Below are 26,105 nucleotides of genomic sequence, written 5' to 3'. Positions count from 1 at the left end.
GGAAAAGGGGACGTGTACGGGGAAAAGGGGACGTGTATGGGGAGAAGAGGACGTGTACGGGGAGAAGAGGACGTGTCCGGGGAAAAGAGGGCGTGTCCGGGGAAAAGAGGACGTGTACGGGGAAAAGAGGACGTGTACGGGGAAAAGAGGACGTGTACGGGGAGAAGAGGACGTGTACGGGGAGAAGAGGACGTGTTCGGGGAAAAGAGGACGTGTACGGGGAAAAGAGGGCGTGTCCGGGGAAAAGAGGACGTGTACGGGGAAAAGAGGACGTGTACGGGGAAAAGAGGACGTGTACGGGGAGAAGAGGACGTGTTCGGGGAAAAGAGGACGTGTACGGGGAAAAGAGGGCGTGTCCGGGGAAAAGAGGACGTGTACGGGGAAAAGAGGACGTGTTCGGGGAAAAGAGGACGTGTATGGGGAGAAGAGGACGTGTACGGGGAGAAGAGGACGTGTTCGGGGAAAAGAGGACGTGTACGGGGAAAAGAGGACGTGTACGGGGAGAAGAGGACGTGTCCGGGGAAAAGAGGACGTGTATGGGGAGAAGAGGACGTGTGGTTGCCCTAACAAAAGCATTTCAGAGAACAATTTGTGTTTATTTCTACCAAATTAACTTGCATAACCAGGAGGTTATTCACGTGAGTCATGACTGGCGAGACAGAACCAGAACTATAATCAAGCAGCCGTGTGTATTGTGTTCTGTCAAAAGATTAATTTCTTGGGTTTTAAATGTAAAGAAGCTGTAATCCTGATAGTATTCCCTTTTTATTTATTTATTTATTTACAAAATGTACCTGTAATCTGATGACTTTGTTTTGTGACGTAACTGTAACGGATTACAGTCACCAGTGTTTTGTGTCCTGATTACGTAACGCTGTTACATGTATTCCCCGAGAGAGAGAGAGAGAGTTTATAACATTATCCCAGTGCCAGCAGTTCAGTGTCGTGAGCACAATGAGCACAGGAGAGAGTTTATTACCAATTACACCAGTGTGTTTATTTTATTTCACGCAAGCATATCAGAAAAGCCACTGTCAAGCGGTCGGCACATTTATGTACAAAACAGAGTCATGGTACAGCGTGTGCTACTACGCATTGTTCAGGGAGTGTACAAAAGACGAATGCAAGAAGAAGGAGAGAGAGTGAGAGAGAGAGAGAGAGAGAGAGAGAGAGAGGGAAGAGAGGGGACAGAGTAGGACTTCACCACAAACTAAACACACTTACAAACAAATCAAACACTACCATCGAGAGCAAAGCGGCGGGAAGAGGATTCAATCACTGCACGTCGGGAGAGAAGAGAATGAGCCAGCGACACACTCGCAACTTCACCAACTCGGAAAAAGAACGTGTTTTTTTTTTCTCTTTTTTTTTTTTTTTTTTTCTTTTTTGGATCCGTTAAAAACGAGTAACCATTAAATGCATGATCCATGCCACAATTAACACCGAGGTTCACAGTCTTCACCTAACATCATTATGGGGATCCGGATAAAGATCCCAATGCACTTACACTGAGAAAGAGCTCACGATAATGGGCGAATAAGTGCACGAAAAACTCTTAAACACCAACAGAGCGGATGAAAGGATGACATCACACCTCAGTCGTCCCGCACTATAATGACTTCACGCAAGACAGCTGTCATGTGACTGTCCTGGTAATAATAGTGTTATCAGAGATGTACATATCAGAGCTCTGGGTAGGCGATGATGTTCGATACACACACGTTTTTGTTTTTTTTTACAAACGATGCCCGATCAATTTCGGCGTTAATTAACAACGATGCAACAAATTTACGTGCAATTTTCACATTTTTTTATTTATTTATTTTTTAAATATACGAGTCATTAGCGTCACCCAAAGAATCCTTCACAATCCAATCAATGTCCTCGCTACGTCAGGATCCTAGACGTGACAATTTATTCAACAAAGTTCAGTTAAGATGTCGTTCGCTCAGATATATATTCCTTCCTTAACATTTTGCGGCGATGAACGTCGAGGAATTTGATCTGCAACAATTTTCTGCGCATCTGCTCACAACATTTCGCTGGTTTTAAAAGAGCTACGTCGTTAGCGTTACTCAGAGACTCGTTAACATTGTTATCCAGACGATTTTCTCCACAAACACGAGATAAGTAGATTAGACAACGTATTTGATTACTGTCTTATTATCATCGACGTATCAATGATCTCAGATCAAAAATAAAAACGTGAAAATGGGTGTGTGCCTCCGTGTGCAATTTTTATTCATTTATTTATTATTTTTTTTTGCGTTTTCAAACTAACGACTCGTTATAGCGTTACTCAAAGTCATTATCTTTCACTAGCTATTCTCTGAATCTGAGAGGGCACTTACTTTTGAGCAGTAAGTGCCGTTGGCCTTTAACTCGTGTCGTGTGTCTGGGGCTCTAATACGTACATCTGTGATTATTATAGCATCTGAATATTTGATTTAGTTGTCATGCCCCCTTTAAAAACACCACAAACACCAATTTCGTTCTTTTTTTTTTTTCTTTTTTTTTTTCTTGATGGAACGCCATCCCCTCCTCCTCCACCCATCTCCCTTTTTTTCCCCGTAACATGGAATGTAATTGTATATGAATTCACCTGAAACCGAAGTGCTTCCATACAGTACATGTGTGCATTTACAGAATGGCTATATACATAAAAAAAAAAGAAAAGAAAAGGAAAGAAAAAACAAAGTAAATAAATTGAAAATTACGGTCTACTTACCTGTAACTATCATCTGTAAAAAAATAAAAGAGGGGTAAAACACTGTAGGCTGTGCGACTGCTAGTAAAGAACTCATAACCCTTTTTTTTTTTTTTGTCTGGATACGTTTTGTAATGATATCTGTAGAAAAATAATAAATAAACCCTTTATGTTACATCATTTTTTACTAATCTTGTCTTTCTTTTTTCTGTTTTTTGACACTTTTTTTGTATTATTTATTTCCAAAATAATGCAGAATGTACAAGCAATCTGCTGTTTCTGGGCCAAAACTCTCACAGATAAAAAAAAAAAAAAAAAAAAAAAAACCAACAACAAAAAAAACAAAAATTTTTTTTACTTTTTTTAAACCTTTTCTTTTCATTCATGTGTGAAGTTCTTTAAAATGAAAGCACTGCAAACACAAACACACATGAAAAAATGTGCTTTATACCCTACAACCGACCCGTTAAATAACAACGCATGTTAATACTGATGTCTTAAAAAAGGGAAAGAAAAGGGTTTGACTCAAAAAAAAGAAGAAAAAAAGAAAGAAGCTATAAACATTTTTTTTTCAATCTCATGTAAGCGTACATAAAAATACAAATTAAAAAAATCCACCACTAGTTAGACATAATTGTAAGAATAATATTAATAATCATAGGGTTGGCCATGGGGTTGGTTATGTGACACACCATTGGTCATTGTACGGCACCAGCCAGTGCCTGAGGCTCCGCCCCTTTCTGTGCTACTTCCTGCTTTATGTGTAGGCGTTGAGTCGCTCTTTGGAGCGTGTGGAGTGGATGTCGTGCAGCTCCTGCTCCTCTTTGGACTTGCAGTCTTCATATTTCTGCATCTTACACGCGTCCTTCACGTAGGCCCAGTTAGCCGACAGAACCATCAGGTAGTGGATCTGAAATCAGAGACGTCAGGACGTGTCACGTTCAAACGTATTCCATTAGCTGTGACGTGACGTGACGTGTTGTAGTTTTGCACTTGAGCGGAGAAGCTCACATAGCTGACAAACATCACGGTGAAGCAATGTTTAGTTTGACTCCGCCCCCCTCCAATCTATGCCCCGCCTTCTAAAGTTTAAAGCGTAGCTATAGGAGAAACCTTTGAAGAGGTGTTGATGTTTGTTCTTAAGTTTCTACTTTGAGCTGAGTATTTATTCTGCTTTATTAAAACGAAAATACGTTTTCATTGAATAGATATTGGACATCGGATACTCGTTGGTGAGCGGACAAGCCGTCTCACATGACTCGCAAAGAAAAAGAATGGCGCTTTTTCACTCTATTATCTAGTCGATCTAGCAGAAATGATTTCATGCGAAGTTACTCATGACATTAAAAGCGAGGAAGAAATCTTTCTTCTGAAAAGCGCTACTTCCTGTTTAGCGTTCCATGCACACGTTTGATCGCGTATCTAAAATAACATCGTACGGACATTAAAAAAAAATCCGCACAATTAAACACATCAGTAGATTTTTTTACACTCATATTTCTTCTTGAACTTCCTCCAGCTCTCTGATTGACGTGCGATGTAGCCAATCAGCAATCAAGACCCCTTCGTATTTTTATCTTGATGCAGGTTTTTTATTTTGTTGTTGTGTTTTCTGATTTGTTTTTGGTTTATTAACATGTTTTGTGCTCGCTACAGGTCAGAGCCTTTTTGTACTTGATTTTTATTTCATTTTTGTGAGTACACTCTCCTGCTCATTTCCCGTCATTTTGTGTTTGCCACCTGTTTCGGTGTTGCTGCTCTGTGAGGACTCGATGATGTCACAGCGTTCGCAGCTAAATTTAACTCCGATACCAGCAGGAGGCAGTGTTGTACCACAGCAGGACATTTCTACTTTAAAAACCATACCTGTGTGTGTGTGTGTGTGTGTGTGTGTTGTGTCTCCATGTTTGTCTATATGTGGCTTTGTGTATTTGTTTGTGTTTGTCTGTGTCTGTGTGTCTGTGTGTGTGTGTGTGTGTGTGTGTGTGTGTGTGTGTGTGTGTGTGTGTGTGTGTTGTTATTCCATGTTTGTTTGTGTGGGTTTTGTTGTGTTATGTTTGTGTATTTGTTTATGTGTTTGTCTGTGTGTTTCTCTGTGTATGCCTTTGTGTATTTGTTTATGCGTTGTGTGTGTGTGTGTGTGTGTGTGTGTGTGTGTGTGTGTGTGTGTGTGTGTGTGTGTGTGTCTGTGTGTGTGTTGTTATTCCATGTTTGTTTGTATAGGTTTTGTTGTGTTATGTTTGTGTATTTGTTTGTGTGTTTGTCTGTGTGTGCCGTTGTGTATTTGTTTGTGTGCCTTTGTGTATTTGTTTGTGTGTTGTGTGTGTCTTTGTGTGTGTGTGTGTATTATTATTCCATGTTTGTGTTTGTGTATGTCTGTGTGTGTTTGTCTGTATGTGCCGTTGTGTATTTGTTTGTGTGTTGTGTGTGTGTGTGTGTGTGTGTGTGTGTGTGTGTGTGTTGTTATTCCATGTTTGTTTGTGTGGGTTTTGTTATGTGTGCTGTTGTGTATTTGTTTGCATGTCCGTGTGTGTGTTTTGTGTCATTATTTGTTTTGAACGCATCAGCTGCTGAGTTTGTTTAGCATATTTGCATATTTATGTAACAATATTATGTAAAATGAATACAGTTAAACAAACTGAATATAATTAAGCTAATTATGTAGTCATATACGCAAACCTCATCTACGCATTGCGATTTTTTCTTTGCATGATGATTTATGCATGTTTTTTTATGCATATTCATAATAAACTGGCTATGCTTATTTATAGCAGGTTAAAAATAATGAATGAATATGTAATTAATGTGAGATATAAAGTACAAATAATTTTTTTAAATGATCATTTCTTAAAATTGCAAATGTGTAGTATTTTGAATGAGGCCACGCCCACAGATTGAGAAAGCCAGGTTGCCTTTCGTCTTTGATATGTCGTTTTCATGTATTGTGCCACAGGCGATATAAAAATCCTAATTATGCAAATGTATGCAAATGAGCCATGCTAGGTCGCACAAGGCCACGCCCTGTCAGTTTCCTCACAGACAAATAAACAGGTTTGTCTCGTCTTTAATATGTGCTCATGCATTGTGTTATATATTATAAAAAATATATATCATCTGTATGCAAATGTATGCAAATTGCTAATAGAGGCCACACCCAGTGTTCCTCTTCGTAGAGAATGAACACAGGTATGTCTTTTTGTTTAAAGCAGTTAAACAGTTTTCTTTTTTTGTGCATTGTGTTTATTATAGCTCTACATAAATATGGATAACAATTATGTAAATGTATGCAAATTATTCACGATGCTCACAATAAAGGAAGGCAGGTTGCGTTTTAGTTTTTAACGTGTTGTGTCATCATCATCATCATCTTCATCATCACTGCTCTCACTCGTACTCTGAAAATGGTCGCCTATAAATGACTGAGCGATGTTTGCAACAAGCTCACGGGCCCTTTCTTCTTCTTTTAGTTTCCATAGCAACTCTGTGACAGACCTCGCATCTCTCCGAGGTCCAGAGAGAGAGAGAGAGAGAGAGAGAGAGAGAGAGAGAGAGAGAGAGGCAAAAAGGGAAAGATGAGATCTAGAAGTAAGGATAGAGGATGGAGAGGACCCTGTACACTGAGGCCACGCCCACTCTCAGTAGCACTGCTTATTCAACCCTAACGAACGTGAACTCGATTTCCCATGATGCACAGCGAATACGGGAATGACTCATCGCGCAGTTCTGGTATTTACATGCAGAGCAGCACAGAGGAGCTGAAGTGTGTGATGTAATTCAGCCATTTTGCTGCAGTCAAACCCGAGTAAATACATAAATCAAAGCTAATGGAAAAAAATGAAGCAGAAGCAGCCATATTTGTCTCATATACAGTACATAACAGTGCATGTTCCAGCTTGCTAGGAAGCTGGAGTCGGACATGACACAGCGTCATTGGAGCAGACAAGGTTAAGGGCCGTACTGAAGGGCCCAACGGTGGAAGTTCAGCAGCACTGGGGTTTGAACCTGGGATTTACCCCAGAGCCTTTAACCAGTGAGCCACGCCTACCCATAAGGCCACGCTACCTTACTTCTCAACCACACTACCTGTCCTATAACAGCACGCCCTGAAGTCTTTTCTATCCCTCTTACACTTCAGGAATTTATCAACGGTTACAATTTTTATTTATTAAAGTACATGTCATACTTTTTACCCATTTTTTAAACGTTTAATGTCCTGTACTCACTTACTGTACATTACAGAGGCTATAAACAATTGTTCCCTCACCAGCCTTTCTTTTTTCTTTCTCTGACTTGAACTTTATTAGATAAAAAAAATGCACCAGATGTGGGAAAACTTAAAGCTACAGCTTTACATCGGACTGTTACACAGCGCTGACACTGGAGACTCCTTCCGTGTGTGTTAAATAAATCACCGAAGACAAGAAGTTTTTTAATCAGTTCAAGTGCAACTTACGTGCTCTACACGTCCTGTGAACGAGCTGTTACTATGGAAACGTATTACAATGAGCGCGTTAATATAAACTGTGACGCGATCAACACCTTGTGACCAATCAGAATCCAGGATTCGACAGCACTGTGGTATACAGATGTTGACGGCGTGGTTTATTATCGCACTAACAGCAAAAATCGTGTAAGTTAGAGGAACTCTTGCTATAATTCACACGTCACTGTGTAAATGAATTTATTTGTTCGTGTAAAATGTCCTGTAGATTTACGGCGAACTCACCATGGCGATGACAGCGGCTCCGGCTCCGGCCAGCGCGCACACAAACAGGTGAAAGGTCATATCCAGCTGAGGACACACCCCATATTTCACTCACATTAAAGACTGTGGTTTGTTTTTACCACTTAAATAATAAATGAATGGTGGAGATTGAAACACACCTCTTTAGATTGACACATTTGGATGAATCTCTCAGTTCCTGAACACACCGGCTTCACGTCTCCGGCAGTCACAACACCTAAAACACGGGAATAACGATAATAATAACGATTATAATAACGATAATAATAATAATAATAATAAGAAGAAGAAGAAGAAGAAGAACAACAACAACAACAATTGGAGAATTAATTTTGTTTGATATTTATTTGTTTGTTTGTTTATTCTCCAGAGATTTTAACACTTTTTAAATTTTACTTAATGATTTATTTATTTTACATTTTATCTTTTATAATAATAACATAAATAGCAATTTACTTCTATGTCACCTTTTTAAAACAAGTTTAAAAAATACTTTCCCATGTTTATAAAATGTTCCAATTAAAATGAAATAAAAGATGAGAAAAGGCGGAAAAAGGAAAATTATTTTAAAAAGTACAAATTAAATATCTTTTTTTTTTTAAACAAATTATAAAAATAATTATTATAATGATTATAAATAAAAAATAAAATATTGCGAATGTTCATCAAGCCCCTGTACTTTCGTTTAGGAAATGAAAGTGTCTACTGTTCTGTTTTTAAATTTTAATTGGGTCTTTGTGAGATGAACAGATTGTAGAGGTTAAGGACAAAATCTCTCAAAAAAATAAATAAATAAATAAAGCCCTTTATACTTTCCCATGTGCCAACAGGAGGAAACACCTTTGTATGAGGAAAAACTTGTTCCTGAACCACTTCCAACAGGATGTTTTGGGAAAGCCCCAGGGGGACTGCAAGTCTGGACGTGTTGAGTCACTTTAACATGATGTGTTTAAAATATATATTTAAATGTTTGTTATTTTCTCAGAACTTCAATATAATTGACTTCAATGTAAGGTTGAAGTTCATGTCTTCATATATTTTCAGTGTGAGATGAAGCTAATTAACCAGAAATCATCTTTACCAAGGGTGCCAATAATTCTGCACTGGTACTGGTAGATCTATTTACCGAATTGGCGTGGGTCCAGACACAGATTCGATCCCTCTGGTACAGTGTTGTTTTGGCAAATATTCCAGATATTGAAGTAGACGTAAACGGGCAAAGCGGTGAAGGCCGTCACTCCCAGCCAGGCCAGCATGAAGATATACGTCAGCATGATGAACTGAGGGGAAAAAAGCAGCGCGATCAGAAATATTAAACCATAAACGTTCCTTAAATACTTACGTGTAAATACTTGTGTGAAGGTGTGGAGTTTAGTCTTAACATTTTACAATTTGAAATCGCGTTTTTAAATATGTTTTTACAAATTCGGAATGCTTTGAACAGGGTAATTTGGTTGAGGGCGTGGTTCACGTTCAGTTTTCTTCTTTAATTCAGATTAAATCGAGGATAATCCAAAACAAAAACAGCTGAATGTTTCAGCCAAACCTGAGAATAGACACTAGCTTCATAAAATGTGTATGATGGACTAATACATTGTTCTTTATCCAGTTCCTAAAACTTAATCGTGACTTCTCTGCATACAAACATAACTTTGGTGTTCCTCAAGGTTCTGGTGTTGGACTTCTGCTTTTTTTTTTCCTTTTTGGTAATGGTCTGCACTTATATAGCATTTTTTTTTTAATCTTAGCGGTTCTACAAAGCACTTTACACGGGTTCTCATTCAACCATTCACTCCCTCACACACACACACACACACACACACCAATGGTAGCAGAGCTGCCATGCAAGGTTGCTAGCTTGCCATCAGGAGCAACTTGGGGTTCAGTGTCTTGCCCAAGGACACTTCAGCATGTGGAGTCATGTGGGGTCATATGGAGTCATGTGGGGTCATGTGGGATCATGTGGGGTCATGTGGAATCATGCAGAGTCATGTGGGGTCATGGGGAGTCATGTGGGATCATGTGGAGTCATGTGGGGTCATGTGGCATCATATGGCTTCATGTGGAGTCATGTGGGGTCATGTGGGGTCATGTGGGATCATGTGGAGTCATGTGGGATCATGTGGAGTCATGCGGAGTCATGCGGAGTCATGCGGGATCATGCGGGGTCATGCGGAGTCATGTGGGGTCATGTGGGGTCATGTGGAGTCATGTAGAGTCATGTGGAGTCATGTGGGGTCATGTGGCATCATATGGCTTCATGTGGGGTCATGTGGGGTCATGTGGGGTCATGTGGGATCATGTGGAGTCATGTGGGATCATGTGGAGTCATGTGGAGTCATGTGGGGTCATGTGGGGTCATGTGGGATCATGTGGAGTCATGTGGAGTCATGTGGGGTCATGTGGGATCATGTGGAGTCATGTGGGGTCATGTGGAGTCATGCGGAGTCATGCGGGGTCATGCGGGGTCATGCGGAGTCATGTGGAGTCATGTGGGGTCATGTGGGGTCATGTGGCATCATGTGGCTTCATGTGGAGTCATGTGGGGTCATGTGGGGTCATGTGGGATCATGTGGAGTCATGTGGGATCATGTGGAGTCATGTGGGGTCATGTGGCATCATGTGGCTTCATGTGGAGTCATGTGGGGTCATGTGGGGTCATGTGGGATCATGTGGAGTCATGTGGGATCATGTGGAGTCATGTGGGGTCATGTGGAGTCATGTGGGGTCATGTGGAGTCATGTGGGGTCATGTGGGGTCATGTGGGATCATGTGGAGTCATGTGGGGTCATGTGGGGTCATGTGGGATCATGTGGAGTCATGTGGGATCATGTGGAGTCATGTGGGATCATGTGGGGTCATGTGGGATCATGTGGAGTCATGTGGGATCATGTGGAGTCATGTGGAGTCATGTGGGGTCATGTGGGGTCATGTGGGATCATGTGGAGTCATGTGGAGTCATGTGGGGTCATGTGGGATCATGTGGAGTCATGTGGGGTCATGTGGAGTCATGCGGAGTCATGCGGAGTCATGCGGGGTCATGTGGGGTCATATGGCTTCATGTGGGGCCATGTGGAGTCATGTGGGGTCATGTGGGGTCATGTGGGATCATGTGGAGTCATGTGGGATCATGTGGGGTCATGTGGGGTCATGTGGAGTCATGTGGGGTCATGTGGAGTCATGTGGGGTCATGTGGGGTCATGTGGGATCATGTGGAGTCATGTGGGATCATGTGGAGTCATGTGGGATCATGTGGGGTCATGTGGGGTCATGTGGAGTCATGTGGGGTCATGTGGAGTCATGTAGAGTCATGTGGAGTCATGTGGGGTCATGTGGCATCATATGGCTTCATGTGGAGTCATGTGGGGTCATGTGGGCTGGGAATCGAACTGCCAACCCTACGATTAGTGGACAACCCGCTCTATATGCTGCTCTTTATGCTGTATCGTGCTGTCGCTGGTTAATTGTGTCAAATTATATGTGTTTAGATCTGGCTAAATTGCAGGACGACTCCATACCCATGCACTAACGCAGCGACCGCAGGCGGTGATCTTAAAATCTCCATACAGGTCTTTAATAGCTCCACTTGTAAAAAAGCCCTCGACCATTAGCAGGATTCCGTAGACGAAGAAAGCCGAGGCGATGCCGTAGATCACGTATTTGATGATGTCAATTCTGGAAAGAGAAAAGGAGGTACAATAAATGTACAGTAGCTTATAGCTTTCAGTTCACCTGTTTCAATTGTTGTTACGACCCAAATTTCATTGAAATGGTACACACACACAGTGTTAGATAACTGTCCCCACATTGTGGGCGTGGCCTTGTGGGTGTGGCTTACGTCGCCAGTCAATATGTCTTTTATATAATTTGCACAGATTTGCACTTCCATTTGTTTTAAGTGCATTTTAATATTCAGATAAAGCACATAAAAGCATGAAACCACTGTTATAAATTCTTTTCTCTTTTTTTGCAGTAAATACGAATAATTATTTGATAAGCGCATAAAGGAACCGACATTGTGAAAGTAGAAAATTTGCGGCATATCTAAGGTTTTTACTGCGTTATAGCTTATTTGCATATTAAAGTATGTGCAAGTCATGAACGAAATTGTGACTCGGTGAAACGAACATAAGCAGGAAATAAACCATTGCTTGCTAACATGAATGAAGGGTTCACTCTGGCAGAGGAATACGTTTGCTAAAAACGCCATAAAATAAGATATTAAATAGAACTAGCACATCATGAACTTCATGAGATCAGTAGCGACAAAACCGGCGACGTCTGGATTGCTTATTATCAGCTCACATGGTGAAGAAGTCCAGCGAGTCTGCAGAAGTCCTGATCAAGTCGAAGTAGTTCTGTAGGATTGAGACGGTGCCGGAGAGAGCCTCGTGACCACACCCACAGAACAGAGCCACGCCCGCGTACAGCAAGATGGTGGCGATCAGAGACGGGTACGGGATCCCACGCAGACACTTCAGACAGCACTCCATACATCCTGAGAGAGAGACAGACGGTGAGAGAGAGAGACAGACGGTGAGAGAGAGAGACAGACGGTGAGAGAGAGAGAAGGCAAGAAAGAGACAGAGACAGATGGACAGGGACAAAGAAGTGATCAGACTCAGCTGGAGGCTGTGGAGCAAAAACAAACAGGAACCACCACAAACTGTCTGCCTGTCTATCTATCTATCTACCTATCTATCAACATTACACGAATAAAAGTATGTGCGCCCCCGACCATCACACCCACATGCGTTTCTTCCTCAAACTGTTAGCACAAAGTCATAAACAGTTGTACAGATCGTCTCTGTGTGCTGAAGCATTACAGTTTCCCTTCGCTGGAACTGAGAGACTCAAACCTGTTCCAGCATGCCACTGTGCACAAAGTCGAGCTCCGTGAAGACGCGGTGTGTGAAGGATGGAAGAAGGTTGAAGAAATCGAGCGTCCTGCAGAGAGCCCTGACCTCGACCCTACTGAACACCTTTAGGATGAACTGGAACTGGAGTCTCCTCACATCAACATCAGCACCTGACCTCAACCTCACTAATATACTCGTAGCTGAATGATCACTAATCCCCACAGCCACGCCCCAAAATCTAGTGGAGAGCCTTCCCAGAAGAGTGGAGGAGGTAACAGTAAACACAGGGGGAATAAATCTGGGATGTTCAACAAGGACATATGGGTGTGATGGTCGTGTAGTCTGTCTGTCTGTCTGTCTATCTATCTATCTATCTATCTATCTATCTATCTATCTATCTATCTGTCTGTCTGTCTGTCTATCTATCCATCTATCTATCTATCTGTCTGTCTGTCTGTCTGTCTTCCTGCAGTGTGTGTAAATATAACACACTGCTGCTCTACAGTAATTCAGTCTATAAAATCTGGAGTTGTTCCTGATGTGTGTTACAGCGGTGCTGAGTTACAGCTGATGGGGAACGGCCCAGATAATAACCACATAATAAACCTTCAACCTCTCTCTCTCTCACTCTCTCTCTCTCTCTCTCTCTCTCTCTCTCTCACACACACACACACACTGCTGTGTGATGGTACATTATTTATGCATGTTCAGTGTGCAGTGATGGGACAGACCCTCTAACTGCTATATTTAGACAGGATCGTCATCGACTGTTTTGATTTTAAATTCCGCTTAGCCTCTGGTTTACGTTCGGTAAGTGTTTCAGGTTTAGGACGCTTTGTAACGACTGTCTTCGATTCAAATCATGAACTTTGTAAAGAAGCGCGGAAAAATCGGAAACACGTGATCTTCAAAATACACGAAATAAAGCTCTATCCGGTTACTGTAGTAGAAATCAGAAAAGGACACGGCTTTATGTGTAATATATGTCTATGCTTTTTCTTTTTTTAATACAGTGTCTACATTTATTGGATCTTATGAGAGCCTGTTGTTTCTGATATTTTGTTTTGGGGGGAAATATACAAAAATGAGGCCTTGTTTGTTCATGCTATATACGTACACATGTTTCTTTATAACACATTTAAATTTAAATCAAATAAATGCGAGCAAATGAAATACGTGCTTTAAATTTAAATCGTTTTTTTTTTTTTTTTTTTTTAAATAGGATTAATTTGATTTAAAAATGGGTATATTATGTGTGGCAAAGAAACTACTAATGCATTATTCATGACCTCATGAATAATTTATGCAAATTTGAATGCATGGGGATGCTGTAGTTAGATTTCATGAAATTTTATGCATATAAAGCCCTCAAAAATGAAGCACAACCTTTAACCTGATTAATCCTAACTATAACAATATTACTGTAATTATTAACAATGATGATTTTTTTGCTAATAATTATTATGAATAAATTAATGTGAGAAGTCTCCTGAACAGATGAGCTCTAATACAAAACCTTAAAGTTTTTTTTTTTTTAAATTTAAACTGTTATATATTAGTGGTTTCATTATCACACATTATAATCTTTGGGAGGAATTTTCGATGTTATGAAAGTGATCATGTGCAGTAGAATTAAAGTCTCGCACCTTGAGACTGAAAGTGAAAAGTAAAAAAAAAAAAAATGGAAATGAAGTCAAGCCTTCAACAAACTGAACAAAAGACCCCTGCAGTAGCGTGTTAATGTTCCTACAACCACAGATACCCCCCTAAATACCCCTCCTCAACCCTCCCCCCATTCACTCCTGCCCCAGAACCCATCTGTCAGTCTGACACCTCGTCCTGCCCCCAAATCACCCCTACTGCAATTAACCCTCCTGTAGTTTCCCAGTGTGTTCCTCCGGAGAGAAGCCACTCCCCTCCTGCGCCGTTCTGAGAAAACATCAAAAAACCTTGATACGGTGAAGTGTGTTTCTGTAACATTTACGGAAGGAGTCTCCAGTGTCAGCGCTTTGTAACAGTGCGAGGTGAAGCTGTAACGACATCTTCATCTGCTATAACATAACGTGAGAACAGGACGGAACTTTTATCGCGGAAGCTCCACAACAGTAAATGTAACTGTAAATGGATAAAAAGCGTTTCATTCTTTAATCAATGAAAATCAATAAATACTTGAATCACTAGTAAACGTGCGGTCACTGATCGTTCTGTTACTGTTATCATTTTCCACACACATATCCACACAGTCTGTGATGTTCCTGTTCAGAAGAGCGGAACTGAATGTCCATTTGCTCCCCAGCTCTCACTGACCCACTTACACCGTGCATGTCAACACACGCCGACAGCGTTTAGACGGGTTTAAATAGAACCCGAAAACGCGAGAACCCCCTCAGAGGTGCTCAAACACCTTCGCCATAATAGAGTCCCCTCGGCGCTACTCCCGATCTACTGATTTCATTCATTCCCCGCATATCGCATCTGATTAACGTACCTCTGTTTGTTTATATCTGATCCAAAGAATTCATACTTGATACGATTCATGTGCGTCTGATCTGAATCATTTATATATTCCCCTCCAAAACTATTGGGACAGCAAGGCCAATTCATTTGTTCTTCGAAGGGTGGATTGTGATCGCTTCACCCCTGCCCTGTGGAGGCTGTTGGTGATGTCACTGACTGTTGTTTTGGGGTTTTTCTTCACAGCTCTCACAGTGTTTCTGTCATCAGCTGTTGTTGTTTTCCTTGGCAGACCCGTTCGGTGTCTGTTCCTCAGTACACCAGTGGGTTTTTTTTTTCCTTTTCATGACATTCCAAATGGTTGTACTGGCTATTCCCAATACTTGTGCAATTTTTCCTCTTTTCTCAGATTCAAAAAGGCCTGTTTTTCTCCCATAGACAGCTCTCCAGTTTTCATGCCGGTTTATCCTTTTTTAACAACAAGCGCAGTCTTCACGGGTGAAACTGAAAGCTAAAACCAAGAGTAGATGTTCAGAGCTGTTTACTGTTTAAACAATCGATCTAACACGACACACCTGGGTAACAACCAACACCTGTCAGTCACATGTTCCAGTATTTTTGCTCGCCTACAGATTGGGTGGTCTGATACAAACTGTGCTACGTTCTATACCGTTTGACACGTCTACACATAAACACTGGGAAATAAAAGCTGAAATTCTAAACTCTCTTCTCATATTCATGTTTTGATCTCAAGCCCAAACCTCTTCAATCTACAGCGAAAAACAAATGAACTGGCCTCGCCGTTCCAATAGTTTTGGAGGGGACTGTGTCTGTTCTGATTCATTCATATCTCATCTAATTTGTTTTATTTGTGTTACTCAACATGTGTGGGATCAGTTTCTAAAAAGCAGTCAGTCTTTCACGTTCAAAATGAAATTTGCATGCGTCTGTGTGTGTGTGTGTGTGTGTGTGTGTGTGTGTGTGTGTGTGAACGCAGTCCATCTGTGTTGTGAGTTAAACGAATCTCTTATCAGGTGCGGACACCTGTTCCACCATCTGACATTTTGTTCATAATTTCAACGAAACAAAAGTCTGAACAATTCACTTTTCTCCTCACATGCTAATAATATTCTGAACGGAGCTCCAGAGACAATTGGTGGAACCACAATAACCAAGCGTGTGTGTGTGTGTGTGTGTGTGTGTGGATGATAATGACAATGTACAAGGTTTTATCAGTCCACAGTCATTTATCAAATGCTTGGTGTTCTTTTCTCGAGCACCAGCTCACGTTCACAAGACGTTCAGCAGAAAGCGGCTTGCAACATTGTTGCAAATGTTTTCAAAAAAAACAAAGATTGACATCAAGAACTTTTCTTTTTTTTATCTCCTGACCTGGTCACAAGTTGGGTGACAAGCAAGATAAAACAAACCTGGAAGACAGCTAGTGAAAACGAGTCTTCTCGAGTCTTCAGTGAGAGAATATGAGGAGATTTACATGTTTACTGGAAAATGTTTCATTGCCGATATTCCAACATCGCTGTGGCTAAAAATACCAGCGTTTGTATGTTTGGGACGTTCAGCGGTACGTGACGTTACGTCCCACTTTAATTCTCTGGATTTTCTGCCTTCAAAGCTCCAGCAAAGACAAACAACCTTCTCATCCTCAGAGTTACACCGAACTGTATTACATTACTCATAGTAATAACTCTGATCTAGAACCAGAACCAGAACTAGCGCTAGTTTGTTATCTGAATCCAACTAGAACTTGTAAGAGTGTTGTTATGGTTACAGTGTGTGCAGCGCGTGCTCTGACCAAACATTTGCCATTTTAAACGCTGTATTTCTTTAAAATCCACAGATCAGAACAGGGCATTGCTTGATAAAGACTCGTCGCTACAGGAAGGTTAAAGTGCAAACACCATGCTAAATATTTCAAATGATTTTGTACGGTAGGATTGTGAAGTTCTCGAGTATTATTACTAGAAAACATCTCTTTATCACGAGAAAAAGCATCTTGTCATTATCCGAAAGCATCTCATCGTTATCCGACACTTCAATACACATGTTCGTGAGAGGGAAGGAGAACTTCAGTCAACAATCGAGATCGGAGAAATTTACAAACAGAGCTCATAAATAAGGTAAGAGAGGCTCTGCGGTGGAACTCTAATGGCCTAATGTTCTCTAACACAATAAAGATGAGTGCTAATGAAATGCCCATTCTCCCATGAGTACCGTTCTCCTCCATCACTCTCTCCCTCGCTCCACTCGTCCGCTCTGTAGTGGACACAGTGAGCTCCCGGTGTGGCTGAAATACCTCTGATAATTCATTTTCCTTAAAGAATTATCGTTAAATGGTAGAGCGAGCATCACATCGCACATATTCTCTCACCCGGTTACGATGATATTAACTTCATAATGATTTTTTTTTGGCAAATTGGGTCATGTTCATTTTATAGCTATATAATGTTTATAGTGAATGTAACAGACTCTGGATAAAAAGCGAATAAATGAATTTGAGATCTGTGTATGGGAGATTTGTGCCACTAAGACTTTTTCATTTTGTAAATATTCTAAATTTTGAGGTTTTGAATCAAATAGAATTTCAATGAAAAATAGGTAATTGTATAATACTTAGAGTATTCATCTTGGAGGTAGCAGCTATTTTGGCTTCACTTTGCACTGAACTCACTCAAGTCCAAGAATTTGCAAACACTGGAAGCAGGATCTAAAAGAAAACATTTCTGCGGTATTTCTCTCTCAAAAATCCTAAACATTTTTAATAAATTAGTAAATGGAATTTTGCTGTAAAAAAAACCTAATTAGATAGAGCAGCACCACGTCACTCACACTGTAGTACACTATTACTCACTGTAGTACACTAGTACTCACACTATTGCACATTATTACTCACTGTAGTACACTATCACTCACACTGTAGTACACTATCACTCACACTGTAGTACACTATTACTCACTGTAGTATACTATTACTCACACTATAGTACATTATTACTCACTGTAGTACACTATTACTCACACTATAGTACACTATTACTCACTGTAGTACACTATTACTCACAGTATAGTACATTATTACTCACTGTAGTATACTATTACTCACTGTAGTACACTATTACTCACACTATAGTACACTATTACTCACTGTAGTACACTATTACTCACACTGTAGTACACTATTACTCACTGTAGCACACTATTACTCACACTGTAGTACATTATTACTCACTGTAGTACACTATTACTCACACTATAGTACATTATTACTCACTGTAGTACACTATTACTCACTGTAGTACACTATTACTCACACTATAGTACACTATTACTCACTGTAGTACACTAATACTCACACTATAATACATTATTAGTCACAGTAGTACACTATTACTCACACTATAGTACACTATTACTCACTGTAGTACACTATTACTCACACTATAGTACATTATTACTCACACTATAGTACACTATTACTCACACTATAGTACACTATTACTCACTGTAGTACACTATTACTCACTGTAGTACACTATTACTCACTGTAGTACATTATTACTCACACTATAGTACACTATTACTCACTGTAGTACACTATTACTCACACTATAGTACATTATTACTCACTGTAGTACACTATTACTCACACTATAGTACATTATTACTCACTGTAGTACACTATTACTCACAGTATAGTACATTATTACTCACACTATAGTACACTATTAATCACACTATAGTACACTATTACTCACTGTAGTACACTATTACTCACTGTAGTACATTATTACTCACACTATAGTACATTATTACTCACTGTGGTACACTATTACTCACTGTAGTACACTATTACTCACACTATAGTACATTATTACTCACTGTAGTACACTATTACTCACTGTAGTACACTATTACTCACACTATAGTACATTATTACTCACTATAGTACACTATTACTCACACTATAGTACACTATTACTCACTGTAGTACACTATTACTCACACTATAGTACACTATTACTCACTGTAGTACACTATTACTCACACTGTAGTACATTATTACTCACTGTAGTACACTATTACTCACACTATAGTACACTGTTACTCACTGTAGTACACTATTACTCACACTATTGTACACTATTACTCACACTATAGTACACTGTTACGCACTGTAGTACACTAGTACTCACTGTAGTACATTATTACTCACACTATAGTACACTATTACTCACTGTAGTACACTATTACTCACACTATAGTACACTGTTACTCACTGTAGTACACTAGAACTCACTGTGGTACACTATTACTCACTGTAGTACACTAGTACTCACACTGCAGTACCATATTACTCACACTGTAGTACACTGTTACTCACACTATAGTACACTATTACACTATAGTACACTATTACTCACTGTAGTACACTATTACTCACTATAGTACACCATTACTCACACTATAGTACATTATTACTCACTGTAGTACACTATTACTCACTGTAGTACACTATTACTCACACTATAGTACATTATTACTCACTGTAGTACACTATTACTCACTGTAGTACACTATTACTCACACTATAGTACATTATTACTCACTGTAGTACACTATCACTCACACTATAGTACACTATTACTCACACTATAGTACATTATTACTCACTGTAGTACATTATTACTCACACTATAGTACATTATTACTCACTGTAGTACACTATTACTCACTATAGTACACCATTACTCACACTATAGTACATTATTACTCACTGTAGTACACTATTACTCACTGTAGTACACTATTACTCACACTATAGTACATTATTACTCACTGTAGTACACTATCACTCACACTATAGTACACTATTACTCACACTATAGTACATTATTACTCACTGTAGTACACTATCACTCACACTATAGTACACTATTACTCACTGCAGTACATTATTACTCACACTATTGTACACTATTACTCACACTATAGTACACTGTTACTCACTGTAGTACACTAGTACTCACTGTAGTACATTATTACTCACACTATAGTACACTATTACTCACTGTAGTACACTATTACTCACACTATAGTACACTATTACTCACTGTAGTACACTGTTACTCACACTATAGTACACTATTACACTATAGTACACTATTACTCACTATAGTACACCATTACTCACACTATAGTACATTATTACTCACTGTAGTACACTATTACTCACTGTAGTACACTATTACTCACACTATAGTACATTATTACTCACTGTAGTACACTATTACTCACTGTAGTACACTATTACTCACACTATAGTACATTATTACTCACTGTAGTACACTATCACTCACACTATAGTACACTATTACTCACACTATAGTACATTATTACTCACTGTAGTACACTATCACTCACACTATAGTACACTATTACTCACTGCAGTACATTATTACTCACACTATTGTACACTATTACTCACACTATAGTACACTGTTACTCACTGTAGTACACTAGTACTCACTGTAGTACATTATTACTCACACTATAGTACACTATTACTCACTGTAGTACACTATTACTCACACTATAGTACACTATTACTCACTGTAGTACACTGTTACTCACACTATAGTACACTATTACACTATAGTACACTATTACTCACTGTAGTACACTATTACTCACTAAAGTACACTATTACTCACTATAGTACACTATAACTCACACTATAGTACATTATTACTCACTGTAGTACACTATTACTCACACTATAGTACATTATTACTCACACTATAGTACACTATTACTCACACTATAGTACACTATTACTCACTGTAGTACACTATTACTCACTATAGTACACTATTACTCACTGTAGTACACTATTACTCACACTATAGTACATTATTACTCACTGTAGTACACTATCACTCACACTATAGTACACTATTACTCACTGTAGTACACTATTACTCACACTATAGTACATTATTACTCACTGCAGTACACTATCACTCACACTATAGTACCATATTACTCACACTGTAGTACACTGTTACTCACTGTAGTACACTATTACTCACACTATAGTACACTATCACTCACACTATAGTACACTATTACTCACTGCAGTACATTATTACTCACACTGTAGTACACTATTACTCACTTTAGTACACTTTTACTCACTGTAGTACACTATTACTCACACTATAGTTCATTATTACTCACTGTAGTACACTAGTACTCACACTGCAGTACCATATTACTCACACTGTAGTACAACGTTACTCATACTGTAGTACATTAGTATGCACACTTTAGTATCATATTACTCACACTGTAGTACAATGTTAGTCATACTGTAGTGCACTATTACTCACACTGCATTACCATGTGACTCACACTGTAGTATCATAGTACTCACACTGTAGTACATTATCACTCACACTGCAGTACAATGTTACTCACGCTGTAGTACACAATTACTCACACTGTAGTATCATAGTACTCATATTATAGTACATTATTACTCACACTGTAGTACAATTTTAGTCATACTGTAGTACCATTTTACTCACACTGTAGTACAATGTTGCTCATTCTGTAGTACACTATTACTCACACTGTAGTACACCATTACTCACACTGTAGTACATTATTACTCACTGTAGTACACTATTACTCACACTATAGTACATTATTACTCACACTATAGTACACTATTACTCACACTATAGTACACTATTACTCACTGTAGTACACTATTACTCACTATAGTACACTATTACTCACTGTAGTACACTATTACTCACACTATAGTACATTATTACTCACTGTAGTACACTATCACTCACACTATAGTACACTATTACTCACTGTAGTACACTATTACTCACACTATAGTACATTATTACTCACTGCAGTACACTATCACTCACACTATAGTACCATATTACTCACACTGTAGTACACTGTTACTCACTGTAGTACACTATTACTCACACTATAGTACACTATCACTCACACTATAGTACACTATTACTCACTGCAGTACATTATTACTCACACTGTAGTACACTATTACTCACTTTAGTACACTTTTACTCACTGTAGTACACTATTACTCACACTATAGTTCATTATTACTCACTGTAGTACACTAGTACTCACACTGCAGTACCATATTACTCACACTGTAGTACAACGTTACTCATACTGTACTACATTAGTACGCACACTTTAGTATCATATTACTCACACTGTAGTACAATGTTAGTCATACTGTAGTGCACTATTACTCACACTGCATTACCATGTGACTCACACTGTAGTATCATCGTACTCACACTGTAGTACATTATCACTCACACTGAAGTACAATGTTACTCACGCTGTAGTACACAATTACTCACACTGTAGTATCATAGTACTCATATTATAGTACATTATTACTCACACTGTAGTACAATGTTAGTCATACTGTAGTACCATGTTACTCACACTGTAGTACAATGTTGCTCATTCTGTAGTACACTATTACTCACACTGTAGTACACCATTACTCACACTGTAGTACACTGTTAGTCATACTGCAGTACCATGCTACTCAAGCTGTAATATCATAGCACTCACACTGTAGTACATTATCACTCACACTGTAGTACACTATTACACTGTAGTACTTTAGCACCCACACTGTAGTACACTATTACTCACACTCTAGTATACTATTATTACTCAGAAAACAAGTCTTAAATAACCAAATAGCATTGTAGAAGTATTTTACTACATAACATGAATTTAATTAGTCATATTGTAGTACACTTTCAACCGCACTGTAGCATCATTTTACTCACATTGTAGTACACTATTACGCAGTGAACAAGTCATAACTAAACGACATCGCTGCAAGTTACATAACGTCTATAGACATTAACATAATATGATTTCTATTATTTAATTAATTGCCAGCAATCTGTGGTGCATTTCTAGTTCTATATTTTCTCAGATAAATGCAAAAGCTCTTAGTGCTCTTACAGCGAAGATGACATACATGATCACTGTCATGGCAACAGGCGGTTCTACTGCCCATCATGCACTGCTTTCAAAGGGAGAGAGGGAAAAAAACAGCACACATGAAGAGCTGCCATGGAGATGGAGGGAAAAGGAGGAGGAGGAGGCGAGAGAGAGAGAGAGAGAGAGAGAGAGAGCGAGAGAGAGCAGAAGAAGAAAGGAATATGTAATGGGAGTTATCTATCTTTCTATCTATCTATCTATCTTATATATTAAAAAAGGTTGCATATATATATATATATATACATGTATATTTTATATTATATTTTATATATTTTTATATGTATAAATCACAGATCCCTCAAGCACCTGAACATAAACATGCCCATACATGGCTGTGTTTGGAGAATTTCCGTCCACAGACATGCTGTTGTTATAAACATGTTATAAACATAAAGCTTCGAGTGACACACGAAGCAAACGAGTGCACGGAAATAAACAAGAAAATGAATATACAGGCGACGTCTGTGAAGGGAAAAAAGGAGGACTGAAATGCGCAGCAAACAAAGACAAGCCTCTCGGACCCTTCACATACACACACAAACACACACACACACACACACACACACACACACACACACACACACACACACCCCATCCACTGCCTGCACACACCCACCTCTTTACCAAACCATCGTTCATGCACACCTTTTATAATGTATTTATGGATTTTTTCAGCAATTCCTAGCAGAGTGATTGATGTATGTGAATAATTTGATGTTGTTACAGCAGAAAAATACATTTTTAAAAATATTGCACATCATTGAAATCTTTAATCTAGTGCAAAATTTAGTGCAGCAATTTAACATGAACTCTCATATGGCGATAACCTTGATTTATTATCCATCAGATACAATAGAGGAGGGTGCAGAGGGGATTAGTCATGAAGGTAAACAACCCAACAAGACAGATGGATGATGGACAGATGAGAGAATGAGTGAGGGGGAGAACAAAAGAGAAAGATGCATTCCTTTACCTTTCTGGCTCTGTCCCTCGTCCATGTCCTCCTCCATGTTTTTGCTTTTTTCCCTGATTTGGGTACGACTCGAATCAACTCAACGGCGGTTTGTGTGTCGCTGCAAAATATCTCGCTCTCCTTTCTCACAATAGAGACTAAGACTGGGGCTCTGAGCTCACCCCCTCCCTCTCTCTCCCTCTTTCTCTCTCTCTCTCTCTTTCAGTCCCCCTCCCTCCCTCTCTCCCTCTCATTCTCTCTCACAGGGACGCGACTGTCAGTGCAGATTCTTTTCAGTTCGTTTCCCTTTCAGCAGTGAGAAGCTTTTTAGGGCAATGCTACACACAGTCTGATATCTCTTTTTAGTAGCAGGTATGTAAATGAGGGACAAGAAGAAAAATGGACACACACACACACACACACAAAGAAAAACACAACAGCAGCAAAACACAGACTGCACCCAAAAAAGCTGACTACATAAAAAATCCATTCATTTATCACGTTAGTGTGAGAGACCAAGATCCTCACAACAATAATGTCTAAAGCTGAATATAGTCATGCATAATAATAATTATCATTCATTACTTGGAAAATAATCTTTAAACTAGTAAATATTAACGTAAAATAAAAAAGCGGGTAATAATTCATCTGTAAAGCTGGTAACAATTGTGCATAATAATAATAATTATAAATAATGTTAATGGTGAAAATCATTATTTTATAAACCAGTTAATAGTCATATAATAATAATAATAATAATAATAATAATAATAATAATAATAATAATTATTATTATTATTATTATTATTATTATTATTATTATTATTATTATTATTATTTATAAATAAGGTAATCTATAAATCAATAAATAGTCACACATAATGATAATATGTATTAAAAATGTTATTTATGCATAAGTCTGATAAATAAATACATATTTATCTATCATATGTATAATAAACATGCATCATAATAATAATTAGAATTATTTCTAATAATCACACATAAAGCTGATAATAATATATCACTTAATTAATAGTCATTAATAATATATCTGATAAACTAGTAGTCATGAACATTAACATCATTATCTATAAAGATAACGATAATTATTACGCATTAAATGACAATAATCATACATGCACATCAATAATCACACAAGCAAAACCACACACATACACACATGATAATCACACACATAGAATAATCATAAATGCACATTGATAATCATACACGCACAACAATCATAAATGCATACTAATAATCAAATATGCGTAACAATATTCGCACATGCACAGCAATAATCATAGAATCATACACACACAGTGTTATTCATACATGCACCGTGATAATCATACATGCACAATGCTATTCATACATGCACAGTGATTATCAAACACGCCATGATAATCATACATGCACAGCGATAATTATTCATGCATAACAATAATCATAAATGCACACTAATAATCAAACATGCATAACAATAATCGCACATGCATAATGATATTCATACATGCACAGGGATTATCAAACATGCCAAATGATAATCATACATGCACAGCGATAGTCATACATGCACAATTATAATTATACATGCACAGCAATAATCAGACATGCCAAATGATAATCAAACATACACAGCGATAATCATACATGCACAGCGATAGTCAAACATGCACAGCGATAATCATACATGCACAGCGTTAATCATACATGCACAGCGATAGTCAAACATACACAGCGATAATCATACATGCACAGCGATAATCATACATGCACAGCGATAGTCAAACATACACAGCGATAATCATACATGCACAGCGATAATCATACATGCACAGCGATAATCATACATGCACAGCGATAATCATACATGCACAGTGATAGTCATACATGCACAATTATAATTATACATGCACAGCAATAATCAGCCATGCCAAATGATAATCAAACATGCACAGCGATAATCATACATGCACAGCGATAATCATACATGCACAGCGATAGTCAAACATACACAGCGATAATCATACATGCACAGGAATAATCATACATGCACAATTATAATTATACATGCACAGCGATAATCAGCCATGCCAAATGATAATCAAACATACACAGCGATAATTATACATGCACAGCGATAATCATACATGCACAGCGATAATCATACATGCACAGCGATAATTATACATGCACAGCGATAATCATACATGCACAGCGATAATCATACATGCACAGTGATAATCATACATGCACAGCGATAGTCATACATGCACAATT

The 26,105-nt window shown here is 38.6% G+C and overlaps 1 protein-coding gene across 1 annotated transcript; it reads right to left on the bottom strand.

Annotated features, from left to right (window-relative positions):
* Positions 1–971: 971 nt before the first annotated feature.
* On the bottom strand, positions 972–24,016 carry gpm6aa (glycoprotein M6Aa). Its single transcript, XM_017475254.3, has 7 exons — positions 23,841–24,016; positions 11,757–11,949; positions 10,970–11,126; positions 8,578–8,731; positions 7,592–7,668; positions 7,434–7,499; positions 972–3,617 (listed from the first exon to the last, which is right to left on the bottom strand). The coding sequence occupies exons 1-7, from the start codon at positions 23,875–23,877 to the stop codon at positions 3,465–3,467; spliced, it is 837 nt and encodes a 278-aa protein (XP_017330743.1). The 5' UTR covers positions 23,878–24,016; the 3' UTR covers positions 972–3,464.
* Positions 24,017–26,105: the final 2,089 nt, after the last annotated feature.

Source organism: Ictalurus punctatus, chromosome 8 (genome assembly GCF_001660625.3).
Source record: "Ictalurus punctatus breed USDA103 chromosome 8, Coco_2.0, whole genome shotgun sequence".
In the NCBI taxonomy this organism is placed as follows: Eukaryota; Metazoa; Chordata; class Actinopteri; order Siluriformes; family Ictaluridae; genus Ictalurus; species Ictalurus punctatus.
Note: the sequence above shows the minus strand (reverse complement) of the source record. Positions and strands in the feature narration are given on the sequence as shown.